This window comes from Poeciliopsis prolifica, unplaced genomic scaffold, assembly GCF_027474105.1.
Source record: "Poeciliopsis prolifica strain line A6 unplaced genomic scaffold, Auburn_PproV2 SCAFFOLD045, whole genome shotgun sequence".
NCBI classification, from domain to species: domain Eukaryota; kingdom Metazoa; phylum Chordata; class Actinopteri; order Cyprinodontiformes; family Poeciliidae; genus Poeciliopsis; species Poeciliopsis prolifica.
In genome coordinates this window covers 2,968,914-2,986,682 of record NW_026562420.1, presented here as the reverse complement: position 1 = coordinate 2,986,682, position 17,769 = coordinate 2,968,914, and the positions used below count along the sequence as shown (strand labels likewise).

Here is a 17,769-nt window from a genome sequence, read left to right as displayed (position 1 = left end):
TCTGATGCTACGATCAACATTGTTGAAGCTTTTGTAAGGATTATCCAGATCCTGTCAAATGTGTAGCTGTGGGTGTGGTGGGTTAATGGAAGCATGGTGTGCTGGTGTGTGTGTGCATGTGTGTGCATGTGGAGAGAGAGAGCACCTGGATTTAAGAAAACTCAGAAAATTTCCAGAGAAAAGGCTCCACACTAATGGCACATTGTGAGCGAGTGTGTCAACAGAACATAGTGAGCTTTACAATGAGCCGCTGGTGTCTGTAGGAAGACGGTTAACAAAATACAGGAAGGGACAGGTTATTGAAAAATTGCCATTGTAAATTCTCATGGGGCATGTCTGTAGGAGTCAGGGATATTGTGTTTCTTTTCTAACACACTATACCTTGCAAAAATAATCCTACTCCTAGAAGTTTTTTTTTTTTTTTTTCAAAATTGTGTCATTATCACACACTTCCATGGGACTTCACTGGGAGTTTATATAACAGTGCAGAACAGGGAGGTAAAGAAAAAAGAATGTTTTAAAAAAAAAGTTTTTTATGGTGGAAATCAAAAAAAGTATGGCATGGATCATGGAGTGCCCTTTACTCAATTATGCCAATCAGTAAATAAGAGTCCACTTGAAAGATAGAAAGGTGAGCTTACAAAATATTGACACAGAAGGTCTCTGGGGAAAAAACAAAAAAAGTATGCCACACCTTTCAAATTTGTATTTGTAAAAATGTTAACCACTCAGTTTCCTTCCACTTTTAAAATATGCACAAAATATCTCTAGAAAGCACATAAAAGTTCAAAAGGCAGACAGCTTTGTTTTGATACTGTGGCACTGCGAAAACTTCTGAATTACACAATTCATAATTCCTTTTTTGCTACCGTTTGTATTTCAGTTTGCTGCTGTAAACCCTAAATTAAAAGTCAAACTCTGAACACGGATACAGAAAGAGAAAGTTTTATTTTCCCCAAGGAGGTTGCACAACATTGCAAATCTTTTCATCTCAGCATTTGTTACCGTAACATTATTACAAAACGTGATTATCCCCAGGCCATATACCGGTACTAGAATGTTATTCTGGAGACCTTCAAGAAAAATAAACCAACAGGCTGCATCGGTCAATCCAACATTAAAATGTAGATTACAAATATATATATTTCTTTCAAGAAAATAACAGAATCTAGATTCACACCCTTAAACCGTTATAGTGGGCCATAGAAAAAATACACGACATGAAGACGAATGTTTTTTTTTTTTTTTGAAAAATACACTTTAAATAGCCCCAATGACGTAAACTAGTAGCAGCTGCAGATGCTGGTCTTTATAGGCAAAAATGTATCAAGTTAATTGGATTTTGGTTCACACGGGCCTTAAACGTTTTTTTGTGGAATCCTAAATGCATAATTGTGCAACACGTCTTGAAAACTAATTCATAAAGTCACTGGAGTTATTGTGCTGGATGTTTCCATCTCTGTGTGCTATGACCGTTTGGTCCTTGGTCTGAAGACCAGAAGCAGGAGTGTGTAGAGAGCAGGAGAAGAAGCGATTCAAGGCACATTAAAGTGACATAAGGCTGGTCCTTCATTTTCTGGAATCTCAGAGAATCTTTCATCCATTCGGTTTTATATCCTGAAGATATATGAGCTAAAAGCAGAGGGTGACGTTGACTAAATGATTAGAACTTTTTTGGAAACACTTTGGTTTTGCGAGAGAGAGGGAGAGAAAAAAAAAGATGCACATCTCATTTACTTAATTTGTTCGACATGAGTTAGCAGTCAGGAGCTGGAAGTTTCAAACAGCTCAACGTTAGCTAGCAATCCAATAGAAGAGGCTGATCCAGGTCCACCTAGCGAGAAGTCCTGTGGAAAACCAAAATTTGATTTTGTAAATTTTGGTTTTTCAATCAATTGATGCTGGAGGTATTGACTGGCAGACATTTGAGGCCTTACACAGCAGCAGAGGACAAACCACACACACTGTCTCAGCCAAATGTTAACCACATTACAAATAAAGCGCAATCCCCAAAGTGTCACACTATCACTTCAGTCAAAGCTTGATAGTGAAAATAAAAACCAATTTACAAAATTCAGGACGGAATTTGTCCTGACACCAAAAAGCTTTTGTTTTAACTGTAGTAAAGCGATCATTTCAGTAAGCTCATACAAAAAACAGAAAGAAAAGAATCAAGATTGTTGTGAGATTTAACAGCAGTCCTTGTCCAGTAGCTGCCGCTGGAACGCCAACATGTGTGAACATTCATATTCTGGAGTACAAAAGGCCGTTTAGAGTTTCATAAAGTGTTTACTGCTGGAACTTCCATTCAACAAGATCTGTCACAGTAGAAAAAGTGCGTCTCTTATGATTTGAAAGAACGACAAAAATGATTTAGGAAGAATAGACAAAAGGAGTTCAGGAGTTTGTTCCTTTTGTTAGAAGATTTCATTTCAAAAGCTGGAAAAGCAGCAACAGTTACAGGAGGAGGAAGATTTCTGTAGTTTCCGCAGGAAGGTTTGGTCAAGCTCAGCCAGCCGGGAGTGTTTAGTGCTCTTCCAGCCAGGAGGGACTTTCCCCGCCAGGCATTTTCAACTTAATGTGGAACTGCTTGAGAGTCTGCTCCAGCTGCTGCTGGTTCCCAGCGTAGTATGCAGCTATAGCATTGTGGAAGAGGATGAGCTGGTTATGCAACACCTTCACCTGATGGAGGGACAAACAGCAAAGAACGGACTTGAGAACACTGATCCATACCCTGAGAACCTGGGCAGATTAGTTGGTCTTCTTGGGTGGAAGCTGATTTTATTGCGGCTACATAATCTCACAGTGACAATGTGTAAAAAAACCCTCTTACTTCAATAATATTTATTCTCATGATTGGAAAGGTTTGTTTTGAAGAAATATATTTGGCGACACAATTACACTACTAATAATCACTTAGAAAATCTGAATAATCATCTAAATTTGCACACTGGTTTTTGAGTTGTTTAGTTTCCCAAATCTCAATTACTCAGGATGCCTGGTTCCCCTGGGATACAGACACGACAAAGGTACTTATTTTAGGTTTTCACTAAGATGGATGGTAGAAAGACAAAAATCGTCTCTAAAGTCCATTTTGCTGGGTACTGTTGTCAGATGAGATTAGAACAAGTCTAAAACAAGGGATAAATGGTGGACAAGCATGACTACTATGATGAGGGACCTATGAAGCTGTCTGTTTCTTTACAGTCACTGTTAAATTGCACTCTAGTAGTTAACTCAAGAAACATTTCATTTGGTCTTTCAATAGATAAACGATACATAAAATATAGGGATGAAGCAACTATAGTTTTATGGCTGTTTCCATGACAAATGTGTTCAAAATGTTATCAATATTCCACTAGTTGGCAAAAAAACTATTTTACAATTGCAGCGTTTCACTGAACAAGAAACACAATCTCATGTGAATAAGTCTGTCCATGCCATAATTCATTAAAAACCTTCCTACTCTTCGTCTTTTTGGTTTGCATAAGTTTCAACATCCGGTTGATGATCATGTGACTCGGGTGATGGGAAAGAATGTGTCTGTGCTGTTTTGCAAAATAAACCCATTTAAAAATCGCCTCTTTCTCCACATCTCTCTCTCATTGCAGAACAAATAGAGGACAGTCACTGATTTTCAGACTTTTGCGGAGGAAGATAAGATTGTTGGATAAAAATTGGTTTCATGTGAAAGCGTCGGCCAACTGTTGATTTCTCAAAATTAATGAAATTAGGGTAGATTTATCAGCTGGCAAATTTATTGGTGCATTCCTAAAATCATATGGGTCAACTCGCGACAGATTTAAAAAAAAAAAAAAAAAAAAACTGCACACATACACCAGATTGAGCCATCTTATTTATCTTGAATGACGGACTGTTTTTGCCACTGAACTAATTCACTCATCTTAAAAGGTTTGATGTTTTAGTGAGGCAATAAAAATTAATTACTTACAGGGTTTCTACACATATCCAAAAGGAGTGCCAACAAACGTGTGCCTCTGTAGATCACCACAGCAGGAAGAGCCAGAAACCAACCTTGTTCTCCTCCAGGAACTTCAGCTTCACAGAGACGTCGTTCCGCATCCTTTCAAACTTCTCGCGGTGGATCTGGAATTGCTGCTGGGATTGCTCGATCTTCGGCATGGTGTTTCCGTCGCGCGGCCCGAGGTTCAGCTCCTCCAAATCCGTACGATAAGCATCGTACTCGACCCTGCGCATGTTTTCATAAAGAACGTACATCAGATCATTTAAAACATGCATTTACATTTTATGTAGAAACAAGCGAATGTGTTCTGACCAGATTTTATAAAACACTAGAACAGAACTGGAGGTGGAACCAGATCGCCATCATACAGGAATTACCTGGCAGCCTCATACTGTTTGATATTAATCATGGTGTCTTCGATTGTTTTGTCTACAAGTGTGTCCACGCTAGAGATGAAGAAATTGATGGCGGCCAGCAAAGTCTCTCCATTTTTGGACAGGAGCTTCTGTGTGTCAGCGTTGTAACCAAACTCCTCCTGAAAAAACATCGGGATGAAGACAAAACTGTTCAAGCAAACGTTAAAACTACTAAGACCTTAGTGCAAAAACAATGTGCCTGCTATTTGTTGATGGGTTTCCTTCTCTCTCACAATAATAAAAAAAATTCCAGCTAAAATTCACAAAAAACTTCAGACTTGTCAGTGAATTCTTTACTAAAGAACTCCTTCAATTCTTGGGTTGAGCAACAAATTTTATTTATTTACCCATTTCTAAACACAAAATATCACTGCTAATGGTGGGACTCCGTTAAAATTGTTTATGCTAAATTATTGAATAAATATACATGTGAGCTCTACACCAAATATATTACAGGTTTCTGATCTGTTATTGGTGTAAAGTGCTTTCTCGTGTTTCAGGAACTCTTGATCATTCATGTTCAGGAGTTTAAAAAATACTTAAAAAATACTTCTTTAGAAATGTGGGTATTTAATTTTATATTAAACATAAGTTTTAATATAAAATGATTACCTGCTAAAGCCACTACTATGAACAAACTGTCATCCAGAAAATTAACATAACAGAGTATTGCTCACTGAACTGAAAGGTTGAAATTCTGACTAAAATGCATTACTTTGTTCTTCCTTTTATCATTTTTTAAAATATTTTGGATTCATATTGTGTATTTAAATATATTTTGAATTACAATATATATATATATTTTCAAACTGTTTACTTAGAAATCTTGCCGCATCATGACAGTCCTGTGGCTGAGGCCAGTATTAATTTTAACATGTTATGTTTACATTTTTGTTATGCAGTAAATTGCAAATAAGGCTGATCGAACACATAAATTAGTTATTTTGATTTACTGATTGAAAGACGAATTTATTGACTAATCATGAACAGGGGTTCCTCCAGTTTGTTGTGCTCCTCAGAGCCTCCTGTAGATGAATCCAGCCAGGTTAACCTCTCACACTGAAGCTTAAAGTCTCACATGGAGCTCTGGTGACTTGAGGCTGAGGTCGGCGAAGGCGTCGCCCAGCTGCTTCTGAGTCTGCATTATTTGGGACAGCTGATTGGCCAGCGCCTGAGCCAGCTTGATCACATTCTGGTACTTTCTCTTGTTTTCACGGAGCAGCTCGATCTGCGCCTCCAGCTCCAGGTCCACGGTCTTGGAGCCGCGGCCCAGCTTCTCTGACAAGATCTGCCGGGTGCACTGCAGAGGACAGCAGACTTATGATCACAAACACTCCCACTGGGAGGAGCCTAAGCTTAGAATGACACACACAACTTTTTATGAACTGTGATGCTGTTAGAACTCTGATGGAGTCAGCTGTACATTATTCCAAACCCCTCCATTACACATTAGTGAAATACATCCATTTTGACACCTCATCCAAGTGCAAAACTGTTTTAGCAAAAAAAAAAAAAAGCACAACTCTGTATTTGCAGTTTCTTGGTTAATGGAAACACTGCTACTGTAATCAAGTGACAGAAGATAAATAGGAGGGTCAAGTATAGAAGAAGAGGAGGAAATGGACAGAATAAGAAATGAAGTGCAGAGAGATTTACTTTATACGTGTTGATGCTCCACTTTCTGACTAGGTCAAGTTTTTCCATGGCGGGGTTCTTCAAGTCGTCTGACAGGACCACTGCGCCGCTGCCCGGTGGAGTTTTCATTGTGCCTGGATAGTTAAACGTCATTCACTTAGTGACTCAATTATTAATATTAAAAGGAGAAAGAAAGATGCTATATAGAAACCAAAGTCTCTGCTTCTCAAAACAGGTTTGTCAGCACTAAAAAAGGACAAAGCTCAGAAAAAATGTTTAAGAAATTAAGAATAAGCTCATTAAGGTCACGAGACTTTTCAGAGCTGAACAGAGGATTAGAGACATTAAGAAACTAAAGAGGAAATGTAAAGACAACCAAGAATGCAAAAAAACAATCAAGTGAAAATTTAAGAAAACAGCAGATGTGTACATATATATTTATAGTAAACTGATTGATGTACTGTAGGATTTTCAGTCAAACAGGTCAGTGTGTAGTTGATTATGAGTATTTCCCTCTGTTAAACCAGACCAGTTAAATTCACAGACAGGAGCCCTACAAGCACATTTGGGACGCTTTTGGTCTGGACTATTAGTCAATGTTTTTCATTCAGAAGGTTGATAGCAGTGAAGATAGCCTAAATAATCAGGAGAGGCCAATAAGTATGGGCTTACTATGACTGACAATATAATGAAAAGTATTCTGAAAATCATGCAGCACTGATGCAACTGTTACCCAGAGGTTTGAACAAGCAAAACACAAACAGAATGACGAGAGCTGAAGAGTGTGTAATGTTTGACGATGAGGAAGCTCCACACAGAACCATCGCAGTTAAACTGTGGCTGAAACGCAGAGGACTCAAAGGCAGGTTTTATGCTCCGTCTATGAACAGTGTGGTAGCCGGGACTCACTAGCACTGGGCCGACTGGGCCGACTCACCACGTTCCTGCTGGGCAGTCGATCTAGGTAAAATTATCAATTCATCTATTCTTTGAGTTCACTTATATAATTCTGGAAAACCTGTGGGTCGTCATGGTGAGCACCATTGTGACGAGCAGCTCACACTGTCACTACATCAACTGCCTTTCGTATAAAACAGTTCATCTTGAGTTTATTTGCATTTGGCAAGCAGCTATTGGTGGGCATTAAATTGGCCATATTAATACACCACAGCTTACTGCTTTTGTTTGTCTGAAACTAAAATGGCGGTGGTGCGATGTTCTAAATTTGGCAGTTTAACATAATTTGCGATCAGTGCCATAGTGATCATGTGATGATTCAATTGAAAATCCTGATCTAAGCTATCGAGACATTTGCCGACATTCCCATAAAACTATTGGATCTTTGTCTAATCAGATCTTCCGCCAGTATGTGAGTAAGGCTCCATTCAGAGTACTCTGTGCCACCTTCTGCAAGGATAAAGGACTGTGAGAAGGAACCGCCAACAAGTGGGAAATGTAAAAGGAATTTCTCCCAGACAAAGCTTGTTAAGGTTCTAAAATTTGTTTCAGAAAGATTTGCATCTAAATCACCATAAAGAAACTTAAGACTATTTCAGCTAGACGTGCTGATGCAGAGGAAACGCATCAGCATTTAGAGAGCCCACAAGCAAAAGGGAAAGAGTTTTGTCATGAATGAAGCGCAGCCTGCAGAAACAAGCAGAAGATTAAAATGCATTGAGTTGTGATTTATTATCATCTAATTGAAACATTGTAGCTTCAGGTACCTGAGTCCGCCTGACTATCGCTGAAGGAGCGCGCCAGGCGGCTGGCGACAGCCGAGCTGGGAGCTACAGGACTCACAGGAGAAGAGGGCAGGCTTGCCGACTCTGGGAAACATTCACAGTTATGTGATTTACTTCCTGCCCTTAAATTATAAACAGGGCTATCCCAACATCAGTGTTGACCCCTCTTTATAGTAGCGTTTAGAATGCACAAATGTACAAAAAGGGCTTCCTGAACAACGTGGAAAATAACCATGGCAACACTGAGTTGAACAGGCTGTCACAGCGCTCTGCTCTACAGGAAGGCTTTTATTAGAATTTCTAACCAGCACCTGATGATGAAAAGGACATGAGGGTTACAACCAGGAGATCAGAGCAAACTCATTCAATTCCAATCAGCACCCTCTTTCTCACATTCAAATTTGGCCTTTCAAACAACAGTGGGATTAAAACAAAGGTGGAGAACTGGGGCACATGCAGATTGTTAGGCCTGTTTATGATCATAAATTTTATGGATCGATCAATTGTCACAGTAATTACTGCGATGCACAATAATAATGTTGTTTGAGACCATTTTAAAGTAATATACTGATGACATAAAAATAGAAATTTGCTCTCAAAGATTAATAAAATGTAATTTTGTAAAGAATGCCTGACATTGGAATTAGACAACAGCCCCTAAATGAAAAACATCAAAAACAATATATAAAAAGAACATAAACACACTACTGAAACCAGAAATAACATTGATTGTGAAGTCTCCAAAATAAAAAAATGCCCTTCAAAAAAACAAAAATCATCAGAATGGAAATTATTAAGTTCATTTTATCTTATCCTGCAACTAATTGCTTATTGAAATTGGCTTACAGATTGTAAACATAAAGAGCTCATATAATCAGAAAGGAAGAAAAATAAAAAGTCTGATCACTAGCAGACGCCTGCTTCACAAAACTTAATTGTTGAACAGAAATACAAAAAGGATGGAAAAACCAGGGGGGATGTTTACCTTTGTGTGGTCCTGATTCTATGACGCCCTCTGGTGGTGAGACAGAGCTGCTGGCGGAGACAGAAGAGTCTGAGACCTTCACGCTCCCTGGAGGAGCAGAGTGGGAGTCCTGTGGAAATAAGACTTCTGTTAACAGTGGAAGTGGAAGCTGACATGTGGTCATCTTCCTAAAAGGATGGCCTAATTATTGCAAAAGGTGATTTTTGTAAAAAAAAAAAAAAAAAAAAAAATCAATCTCTCTCTTTGTCAAGTACAAAATGATCCATTATTTTAGAATATTTAGCAGAGACTTGTTGGGCTAAAAGTTTTAGGTAAAGTTCGACTTAAGAAATAATGAGACTAAGGAAAGAGTGAAGATGCTAAAGACTGCGCCCAGAGGCCTACCCTGAGGAACACCTTGTCTGGACTCTGATCCAGGTCTCCATTGCTGGTGACGGGGATCTCAGCGGCTGAGCCTCGGTGACAATCAGCCATTTTGCTCTCCTGGAACCAGGAGGAGAAATGGAGCTGTTACTGGAGCAGAAGACAGAGAAGTCAAAGAGCTCTCCAACCAACACAACTGTGTTCTGCCACCTTCTGGACAATACCGCAGTAATATTGGCCAAAATCTAAACACATGGGCAACTTTCCGTTTGCTAAATTACATGGCAAAAGTATTCACAACAGCTGGATTTTCACTTTTTGTTAAGATGCAGCCACAAACCTAAAAAGAAATTTGATGCTTCTTTGATCAACAAACAAAAACCTTATCTTCCTCCTTCTGAGGAGGAAAACAAATTCAGAAAATTGTGTGTTGACTATATTCTTGTAGAGGAGTGCACAGATTGCAGTTTTCTGGTCGATCAGCGATTAACGATATGTAAAAAGCCTGACCTTCTGATATGTTGCGAAATATAGCAAGAATATTGCTGAGAAACCAACAGAGACTATGAACTGTAAATGTGCAGCCGGTCTGTCAGTCAGACCTCTGACAGAAGAGCAGAGAACAGAGGCTGATTTAAGATCGAGGGATAAGATCAGCTTCAGCTGCAAGTATCGGCAGATCGCCGATCCCCAAAACTAATCACATTCGGAGCGGCTCTATCAGTGCACCCTTATTACACAGGGTTAAATTGTCAAAGTTGATTTTAAGCTTTGAAAAAATAACATAAAAAATTGCAGGTCCATGCCGACTCTGGAGGACCTGCAGAGATACACAGCTCCAGTGGGAGGGTTTACTGACAGGAAAAAAGGTCCCATCAAAATCTGACCTTAAAGACATGCAGCTTCAACTGCAGAAAAATACAAAAAAATGTAGTTTTTAAAACAAAAAAAAGTTTCAAGGCACTGAAAAATGCATCATCTGAAGCTCGAACTTTCTTTAAATGAACCAGCAGGTTGAAAGGAGATTTTCATCGTCGTGTTAAATGTCGACCAGGACATCCAGTTGTTCTCCAGCCAAAGTCTGCGTCAGTTATCAGCACTACCATATTTTACAGCACATATACTGGCTGATTATCAGACAATGTGACGCAACATGCAGAGAGAATGACACATTTTCCTTTTACACAGCTAACAACAGGTGTAGAAGCATCGTGTGTGTATTCAAGGCCTTATCACCAAGTCAGTCATCTTAGATTGACTTCTATATTACTGTTTCTATCATTCTAATTAAAGGTTGATTTAAAAAGAAAAATCCTTCAAAGGGAGATAAAATAAACTTCACATACTTTTCAAAAAGGGGTAGACAGCTAAAAACAATAAAAGCCTAGAAAAGTGGAACACCACATTTGAATGGAGCCGTTTGTCTGACGAACACAAACAGAAGAGGAACTGGGTCTAACAATATGAGAATGACAAAAAGTTCCTACAGTCTGAAAGCTACTATTGACTGTTAACTTAGAAAACAGAACCCAGTTCTATAGCTGGAACCTCAACGTGAGACATGGAGTCTGAAAATAAAGACTTTTCTGAAACATCTGTGAGCTGCCTCCCTGGAGAGCTACAGGGTGTGGCTACACACACTTTACATATGCCAGTTATAGACTCAGGACTGGTTTAATTTTACAACCTAATCAGTGTGGAGCTGGAAACTGGGACACTGACCTAATCAGAATGACGCTCTAAAGCTACTCCATGAGGTTTAACTGTGAGAGCTGCAGCTTAAAAAGACTGAAAAAGTATTTATGAACAGTTTAGACTGTCAGTAAACTCTGAATAAGATCCTTCGTGCAGTGTGTAAATAATTCAAATAGCTGCCAGATCATTGGGTAACAGGATCCTGGTCTTGTAAACCAAGTGTTTCATTTTGGAGGTTTTGTTCCTTCTAATCCATTAAAATATTTGTAAAACACTGCTTTTGTCTGATAAAAAAAAAAGATCCTACCAACAGTTTATTCAACAAATGAATTGATGAGTAACCAAACAAAAAGTTAAAGATCGAAGAATATAATGTACATGAATGAAATAAAGTGATCAGCAGTACAGGATAAAAGATAAATAAATAAACTTTGATCTAATCAAATATTGGGCCCTAATTCAGCCCTAAATAATTTATGTAGGGCTGTTCCCACTAGGCCTATTTTTGATGCAATAATGTGTTTAAATCAATATTTACACTGGAAAATTTTTTGTGAATTTGAACATTTTATTGTTGCATGAAAAGGTCATTTACATGTCTAAAGTACTTTGGAGTATTTGGATGATCCAAGGTTTTGTTGCAACACAACAGTCATGCATGAGAACTGAAGAGACGACAGCAGCTCCAGAGATGCTGGGAGGCCAGATCGTTTTTACCTGCACAGTAAACTGTGAGGGAGACTACTGTCTGTGTTTATGGAAAAAAATAAAACTTACCCTACTGCCATCAGCTTTCAATTACTTCTAACTGTAAAGATAAAGTAAATAAACTAATCAAATTTAAACCAGACTAATCAAATGAATTTACTGGCTATATAATCAGCTTATAGGACAGTGGTGCTAATATAATTTTTCCTTTGGAGTTTCATTTTTATTTGCAGTTCAGTCTCATATTAGACATCCTGAAAGCCAACTTTTTTATTTCTAGATACATTTTTTATTAAAATATGGCATATAATTTGTTATATGTCATAACATATTTATTTGTTATAATAGCACTGACATGTCTTACATTTAACAAAAATCACTTTTAAATATGTACAAAATATTAATAATTTTCTTCATTTTGAAAATGTTTCTCAGATGAAACCAGCCAGTGGAGGCGGGCACAAAAACACACACACACAGGCATACATGCTGGTGCAAAATGCAGCCAGGGGCTTTTCTCTCACACACAAATCAAGTTGGATGAAAAACTTGATTTGTTTTTCATCAACAAACATCATTATTGTTTTTCATCTCAATAACATTGTTGTCTTGAGACCATTGTTACACAATAATGACAAAACAATAAGAACACATTCTAAATGATCAATAAACTTTAAATTCTAACCCTAACCCTAACAAAACTTTTTTAACAAAACAAATTTTGTTTTGTGAAACAAAATTAAAGAAAACAAAACAAAAAAAGTTGACAGAATTAGGAGCCAAGTAAAACTAGTGTCGGTTTTGTTGACTAGTCACAGTAGCCCTATTTGACCTTTATGATTCTCAGTCAATTTTCAAATAATAATTGAACATTTTCTTTAATATCTGAGTGGAATGCTCCTCTTTGCTGTAACAATTTAAAAAGAACATTTTAACTTTATATTAAAAAAAGGAAAGTAAGGAAAATAATAATGATCCTAAAATCAGCAAGGATCTGATTTTAGCATATGTGCCAAAGTGTATTGACTGTTGTATTATGTGACGGAGCCATACATAATGAAAGGCCATGGGACACCAGCATGGAGGCAGGCAGCACACACAGGCCTGGCTCTACCTGTCTGACAGCATGCTGCACATCAGACTGCTTCCAGTCTGATACTCCACTTCATCTAGAAGAACAAACAAAAGTAACTAAAGTTTTGTAAAGTAGCTAGTAAACTTCATTTTTTATTAGAGATGTACCAAACTATACATGTAGGCCAATCACGATAAATTTTGCTGGACGATAAAATGTTCCAGAAGTTATTGCGATAAACAATAATATTGTTGTCTTGAGACCATTGTTACACAATAATGACAAAACAATAAGAACGCATTCTAAAAGATCAATAAACTTTAAATTCTAATGAACATTTAACACTGGAACTGGAAGACGGTTTAAATCTCCAAAATAAATAAACAAAACAACAACAAAAATTAACTATGAAGTCTTTGAACACAGAATTGTCCTTCAAAAAGATCAAAGCACCAAACTGAAGACTTTTAGCATACAGTTTTTGGTAGAAAGAGGAAAAAAAAAGATGAACAATAAATCATACTAATGAAAATTGTTGACTTTGCTTAGATCATGCAATTAATTGATTTATTGATTATTGTGACAAGCCTACATACTTAGGTATATACATGCCTCGTTTTATATAGCAACCCTTTAAAGGATGGGATTGGAACAACAACCAATTGTAATGACTCAAGAGTCAAACACACACACACACACACACACACACACACACACACTGGTAAAGAGGCTCCAATCGACTGAGCCATGTAAAGTGACAGGATGTAGTTTGAATCCCTACAGCTCGCTGGACTGGAGATGAGCCAGACTGGTGAGGGAGTGACAGGTGGAAACAATCCCATTGTCCAGCCTGCCACATCAGCAAATAAGAAAATGCTCATATACTACCTCTTGACTGCACAATGTGGGACTGCAACACAACGGAACAACCACAAATAAATTAATCTGTAAATTGACCCATGATCAGCGGAGATGTTCCGATATTAAATAAATGCAGCAAAACTAAGCGCTTCCAAAATATTCAGTCAATAAACATAAACCAACGTTATGTATGTTGATGTACTTTTAAGTGTAATAACTAAAATGGAAAAACGTATTTGGGATATGAGCTTTATTTATTAAAGAATCAAAAACTACTTTATCTGAGAATCCTCAGCACATTTTTAATCCTTCATTTGTTGATACTCTAATTGAGAAGGTCACAAAAAAAAATTAAAAATTAAAACTCTAAATTAGCCAGTTAAAGCCTTATTGGTGCATCTTTGGGAACTGTCAATGCAATTAGCACAGGCACCCTGAAGTGACATCAGGCAACAGTCTGAAGAGTTTCCAGAAAAACAAAAAACGCGGCACTGCAACCAAGCTGAAGGATTTATAATCACTGCAAAAACCTGCAAAGAAATAATTACTTGTTGCAAGGTGAGATTATTAAATTACAACACTTCGTAGCACAATAAAATGCATATACAGAGTTAAATCAGTTTGCAATGAGACAGAGAGAGCAAAAATCTGCACACTTGATCTTCTATGCAGAAATACATGAAGCACATCACTGAGTAACAGCCTGCCAGTTGAGAAGAATGCCACCAAGCCCACAGCAAACATCAGCAGGTTCCTTCCAAAAGCTCCAGCAAAGCATCTCAAATCCAATGCACAACTTCAGACTAAAGCAAAGACAGAATATGCAACAAAAGCATCCTAATAATTAATTTCTAAAAAAGAAGCACAATCATGTGTAACTGAATAAATGGAATTAACAGGAAGAGCCCGCCACCATCACTGGAAACCAAGAAATAAAACGCGACAGGCTGCAGCGCAGAGAGGAAGTGCTCGATTTTCAATAAATGAAAATAAATATCACCTTTGTTTCAGAGAGAGAATCTCCGTTTCCCTTTGGTGTTCCGGCCGATTCAACCTGGAGTTTAGCCCTGCTGCCCACCCTGCTGGACACCACGGTTCCCGACAGAGGACCCTCGTCCTGCACCTGAGCATCCTTACTGCACGACTCTGCGGTTTCCTCATCACTGTTAATATCGATCTCATACAGTACATCAGCTTTGTCCTCTCCTCCCCTGCTACTGGGTGCTACCTCTGGAGGCACATCCTCACTCAAACTCTCCTCTGTTTCCTCAGCCTCCTCACAATCCCTCTGAGGGTCCTCTGCTGAGGTCTTCCCCGACTCAGCCTCAAGACTAACTTCAGACATCCCTGAAACAAGACACACAGGACAGGATGAAGACGCCCACAGAGCTGCTGCACTGCAAACGTATGATAGAAAACAAGTTAGTAAAGGGATCCACTTTTTTTCACTTTCAATACCGACCAAGGTTTAGTATAGGCTGATGCCGAGCCAATACAGAAAAACAGAGATGAATTTACTTAAAATGTTTCTTTTTTTAAACATACAAAATGTACCTAAATACAAATTTATTTGATACCTTTGCACAAGTACAGCTAATATACAAGCTTGGTCAAACATGTAAAAGCAACACAACTTTAATTTGTTCAGTTAGTGCAATTAGGAGGATAACATAAAATGTAATAATTAAAAAGAAAACTGAGAAAAACTTTAGGTTGCTTGGTGAAATATCCAAAATCAAACTGCAACAAACCTTTCAAATGGTTCTGCACGTGCAAACAGGAATTCTAAAGAGAACATAAAATAAATTTGGCACATTGACACTGAATACACACCATGAAAATAATTTTTCAATATCAGGACAGATGCACATTAATATTGGATCGCTACATTTGCAGTTAGCAATACTGTTGAGTAGCGAGAAAAGGTGCCTTTACAAAGTATTCCTGACCCTTTGATGTTTCCACATTTGTGTTACAACTACAGAAAAAAGAAGCAAAAATTACACTTTTCTTTAAAATATTCCTGAATTTAAAAAACCTGAAAAACTTTTGGATTCAATCCATTTCTGACACCCCAGAAGAAACCCAATGAACAAATCGCCTTCAGGTGTCAACAGGCCCAGCAACAACATTATTCATAGAAGCTGCAGTGGCTCAGCTCAGGTGGGAGAGTCTGTCCTGGACGTAACCCACAGGTTCTCAGGACTTGCTGTCCTGCATGCTTAAAGCATGTCCCTGCTGTCACACACACACACACACACACACACACACACACACACACACACACACACACACACACACACACACACACACACACACACACACACACACATACACACATACGACTTAACGAGTTAGTGATCTGGAAGAGAGATGCAAATCTTTCAGTGTCCAGCAATTCAATTCCAATTTTTAGGTTAAAACAATTTTTGATGAAGAAACCATTTTTCTAATCAGACTAGAGATTCTGTGCAAATTCTGTGACAGTGTAACCATAGACTTCTTTCATTTAAAATAAGACACAATCAACATTCTGATGCTGTAGCAATTTTGCATAGTTTCATGATTTTGACACTATTCTTAATACAGTCTGGTTACAATGACTGATCAATTTCTATCAGCTGAATACAGCGGTGGTGGGCTCTGAATCACTCTGAAGTTAGAGCTGCTCGGCAGGAACAATCAGGCTAAGATAGAAGCTTTCTGAGAAGACTTTAAGAAGATGCTCTTTCTTAAATAATCTGTGGTTAGACTGAAAACTTCTGTTCACCATCTCTCTCCACCTAATCGGTCTCAACTTACAGTGGAATGTTGTTCTATAAATTTACTCAGAGGGAGCTAAAAACAAATGCACACCATACTCTTCTGACTTTTTTTAAAATATTCAATAACTTTCTTGTATGAACACTAAACTCAACCAAGGTGGAATCCAACAGTTATGCTATGCAAATATTTGGTTCACCACCAAAAAAAGATAGTTGTAGCCAATAAGGCCAGCTCAGCCGGTAGAGGAGATATGCTCAGTTGGGTGTTCCTACGCTCTTAAAACAATCAGGACAACAATAACTGTGACCAAACAGAAATCCAATGTCAGCTGCCTTACCTTCAAATCTGTAACTTTTATTTTATTTTCTACCTTAAATCTGTAAACTCTGCATAAATATCAATATCTGTGAAATGCAATCTCCAACACAGTCCCTTAAAATAGTTCCTGAAAACCTTTGCACACACAAAGGTATTTTAGCAACCCATCATCCCGTATATTTAAATTACAATTAACAAATAGTAGCACATAGTGTTTGTTCCTCTGTGTAACAGCCTCACACCCCGGAAGAGACTCAATAGTTGGTAAGGTTGGGTGGATCGCCTGTTGCAGCACAGTCACGTGACGAAGGTATCATAAAGTACCATTAGTACTATTTCGATCCAGAATCGTCCTGTTTTCGTTCAAGTGATCGCCTCAAATAAGCCAAACATAACATACTTTAAAACCAATAGCCTAATATAAGAAACGAATCAGAGTGAAACACTCATGCCCACACATCTGAATTAAGTTGACGCTTCATGCCTGGGCTAATGCAGCTAAATAGCAGACAACAAACTCAAGAAAAACGTCTACTAAAGCATGTTACCTGGCTAAAAACTGAAACATATTTTTGATTGGAACGCATGCCAAGCCCAGCAGAGGAATGACAAATGCTGTAAAGTTGGAGACATTACCTCTTACGGATGCGGCTAACTATTAGCTGCGCACTGCTAGCCGTCGCAGCAGTTCTCTGAAACCTTTAAGCGCTGCCTCTCCTCCAAAACCAGACGTTCTCTTGAAAGCTGTTGCGCACACTGTAAATGCAAACTCTGTGGATAAACTACTACCTGGACATCTGTGGTTCCTAACCCTTAACCAAGGCAGACCTGATGTCTGGACCCCGGAAAGACTCCAATACTAATGCAGGCCCACAAAGCTATTATGACCAGAACAAAAGCTCTGGAGTACGCGGGCTCCCCCTGTTGATGGAAGATGCTCTTTGCAGTTTGGCAACTCGAGCTTTCAGGATTCATCGCAAATAAAAAAATAAAATAAAAGAACTTTATTAAATATAAAGGCATCCTCACACCTGGAGCATAAATATTTCAACCCTGACTATTTTTTACTGACTTCGATATTCTACAAGCACTACAGTACTGTACAGCCTCACCTTTGCTCGTATTGCGTTATGCTGCTACCACAAACTTGAATGTATTCTATTTAGAGTTTATATGAAGAAGAATAACACAAAGTAGGGGACAATTGTTAACTGGAAAAT

The 17,769-nt window shown here is 38.2% G+C and overlaps 1 protein-coding gene across 4 annotated transcripts; it reads right to left on the bottom strand.

The window, feature by feature from the left end:
• Window positions 1–929: 929 nt before the first annotated feature.
• On the bottom strand, window positions 930–17,426 carry arfip1 (ADP-ribosylation factor interacting protein 1 (arfaptin 1)). Of its 4 annotated transcripts, XM_055056523.1 has the most exons (11): window positions 17,186–17,426; window positions 15,217–15,250; window positions 14,466–14,812; window positions 9,148–9,246; window positions 8,764–8,872; window positions 7,761–7,862; window positions 6,058–6,170; window positions 5,480–5,701; window positions 4,363–4,520; window positions 4,036–4,210; window positions 930–2,682 (listed from the first exon to the last, which is right to left on the bottom strand). In XM_055056523.1, exons 3-11 carry the CDS (start codon window positions 14,808–14,810, stop codon window positions 2,527–2,529), a joined length of 1,479 nt encoding a protein of 492 aa, XP_054912498.1. In that variant the 5' UTR covers window positions 14,811–14,812; window positions 15,217–15,250; window positions 17,186–17,426; the 3' UTR covers window positions 930–2,526. The 4 variants fall into 4 exon arrangements, with proteins under 4 accessions (XP_054912498.1, XP_054912501.1, XP_054912500.1 ...); XM_055056526.1 differs by lacking the exon at window positions 7,761–7,862; XM_055056525.1 differs by lacking the exon at window positions 15,217–15,250.
• Between the last annotated feature and the right edge of the window lie 343 nt (window positions 17,427–17,769).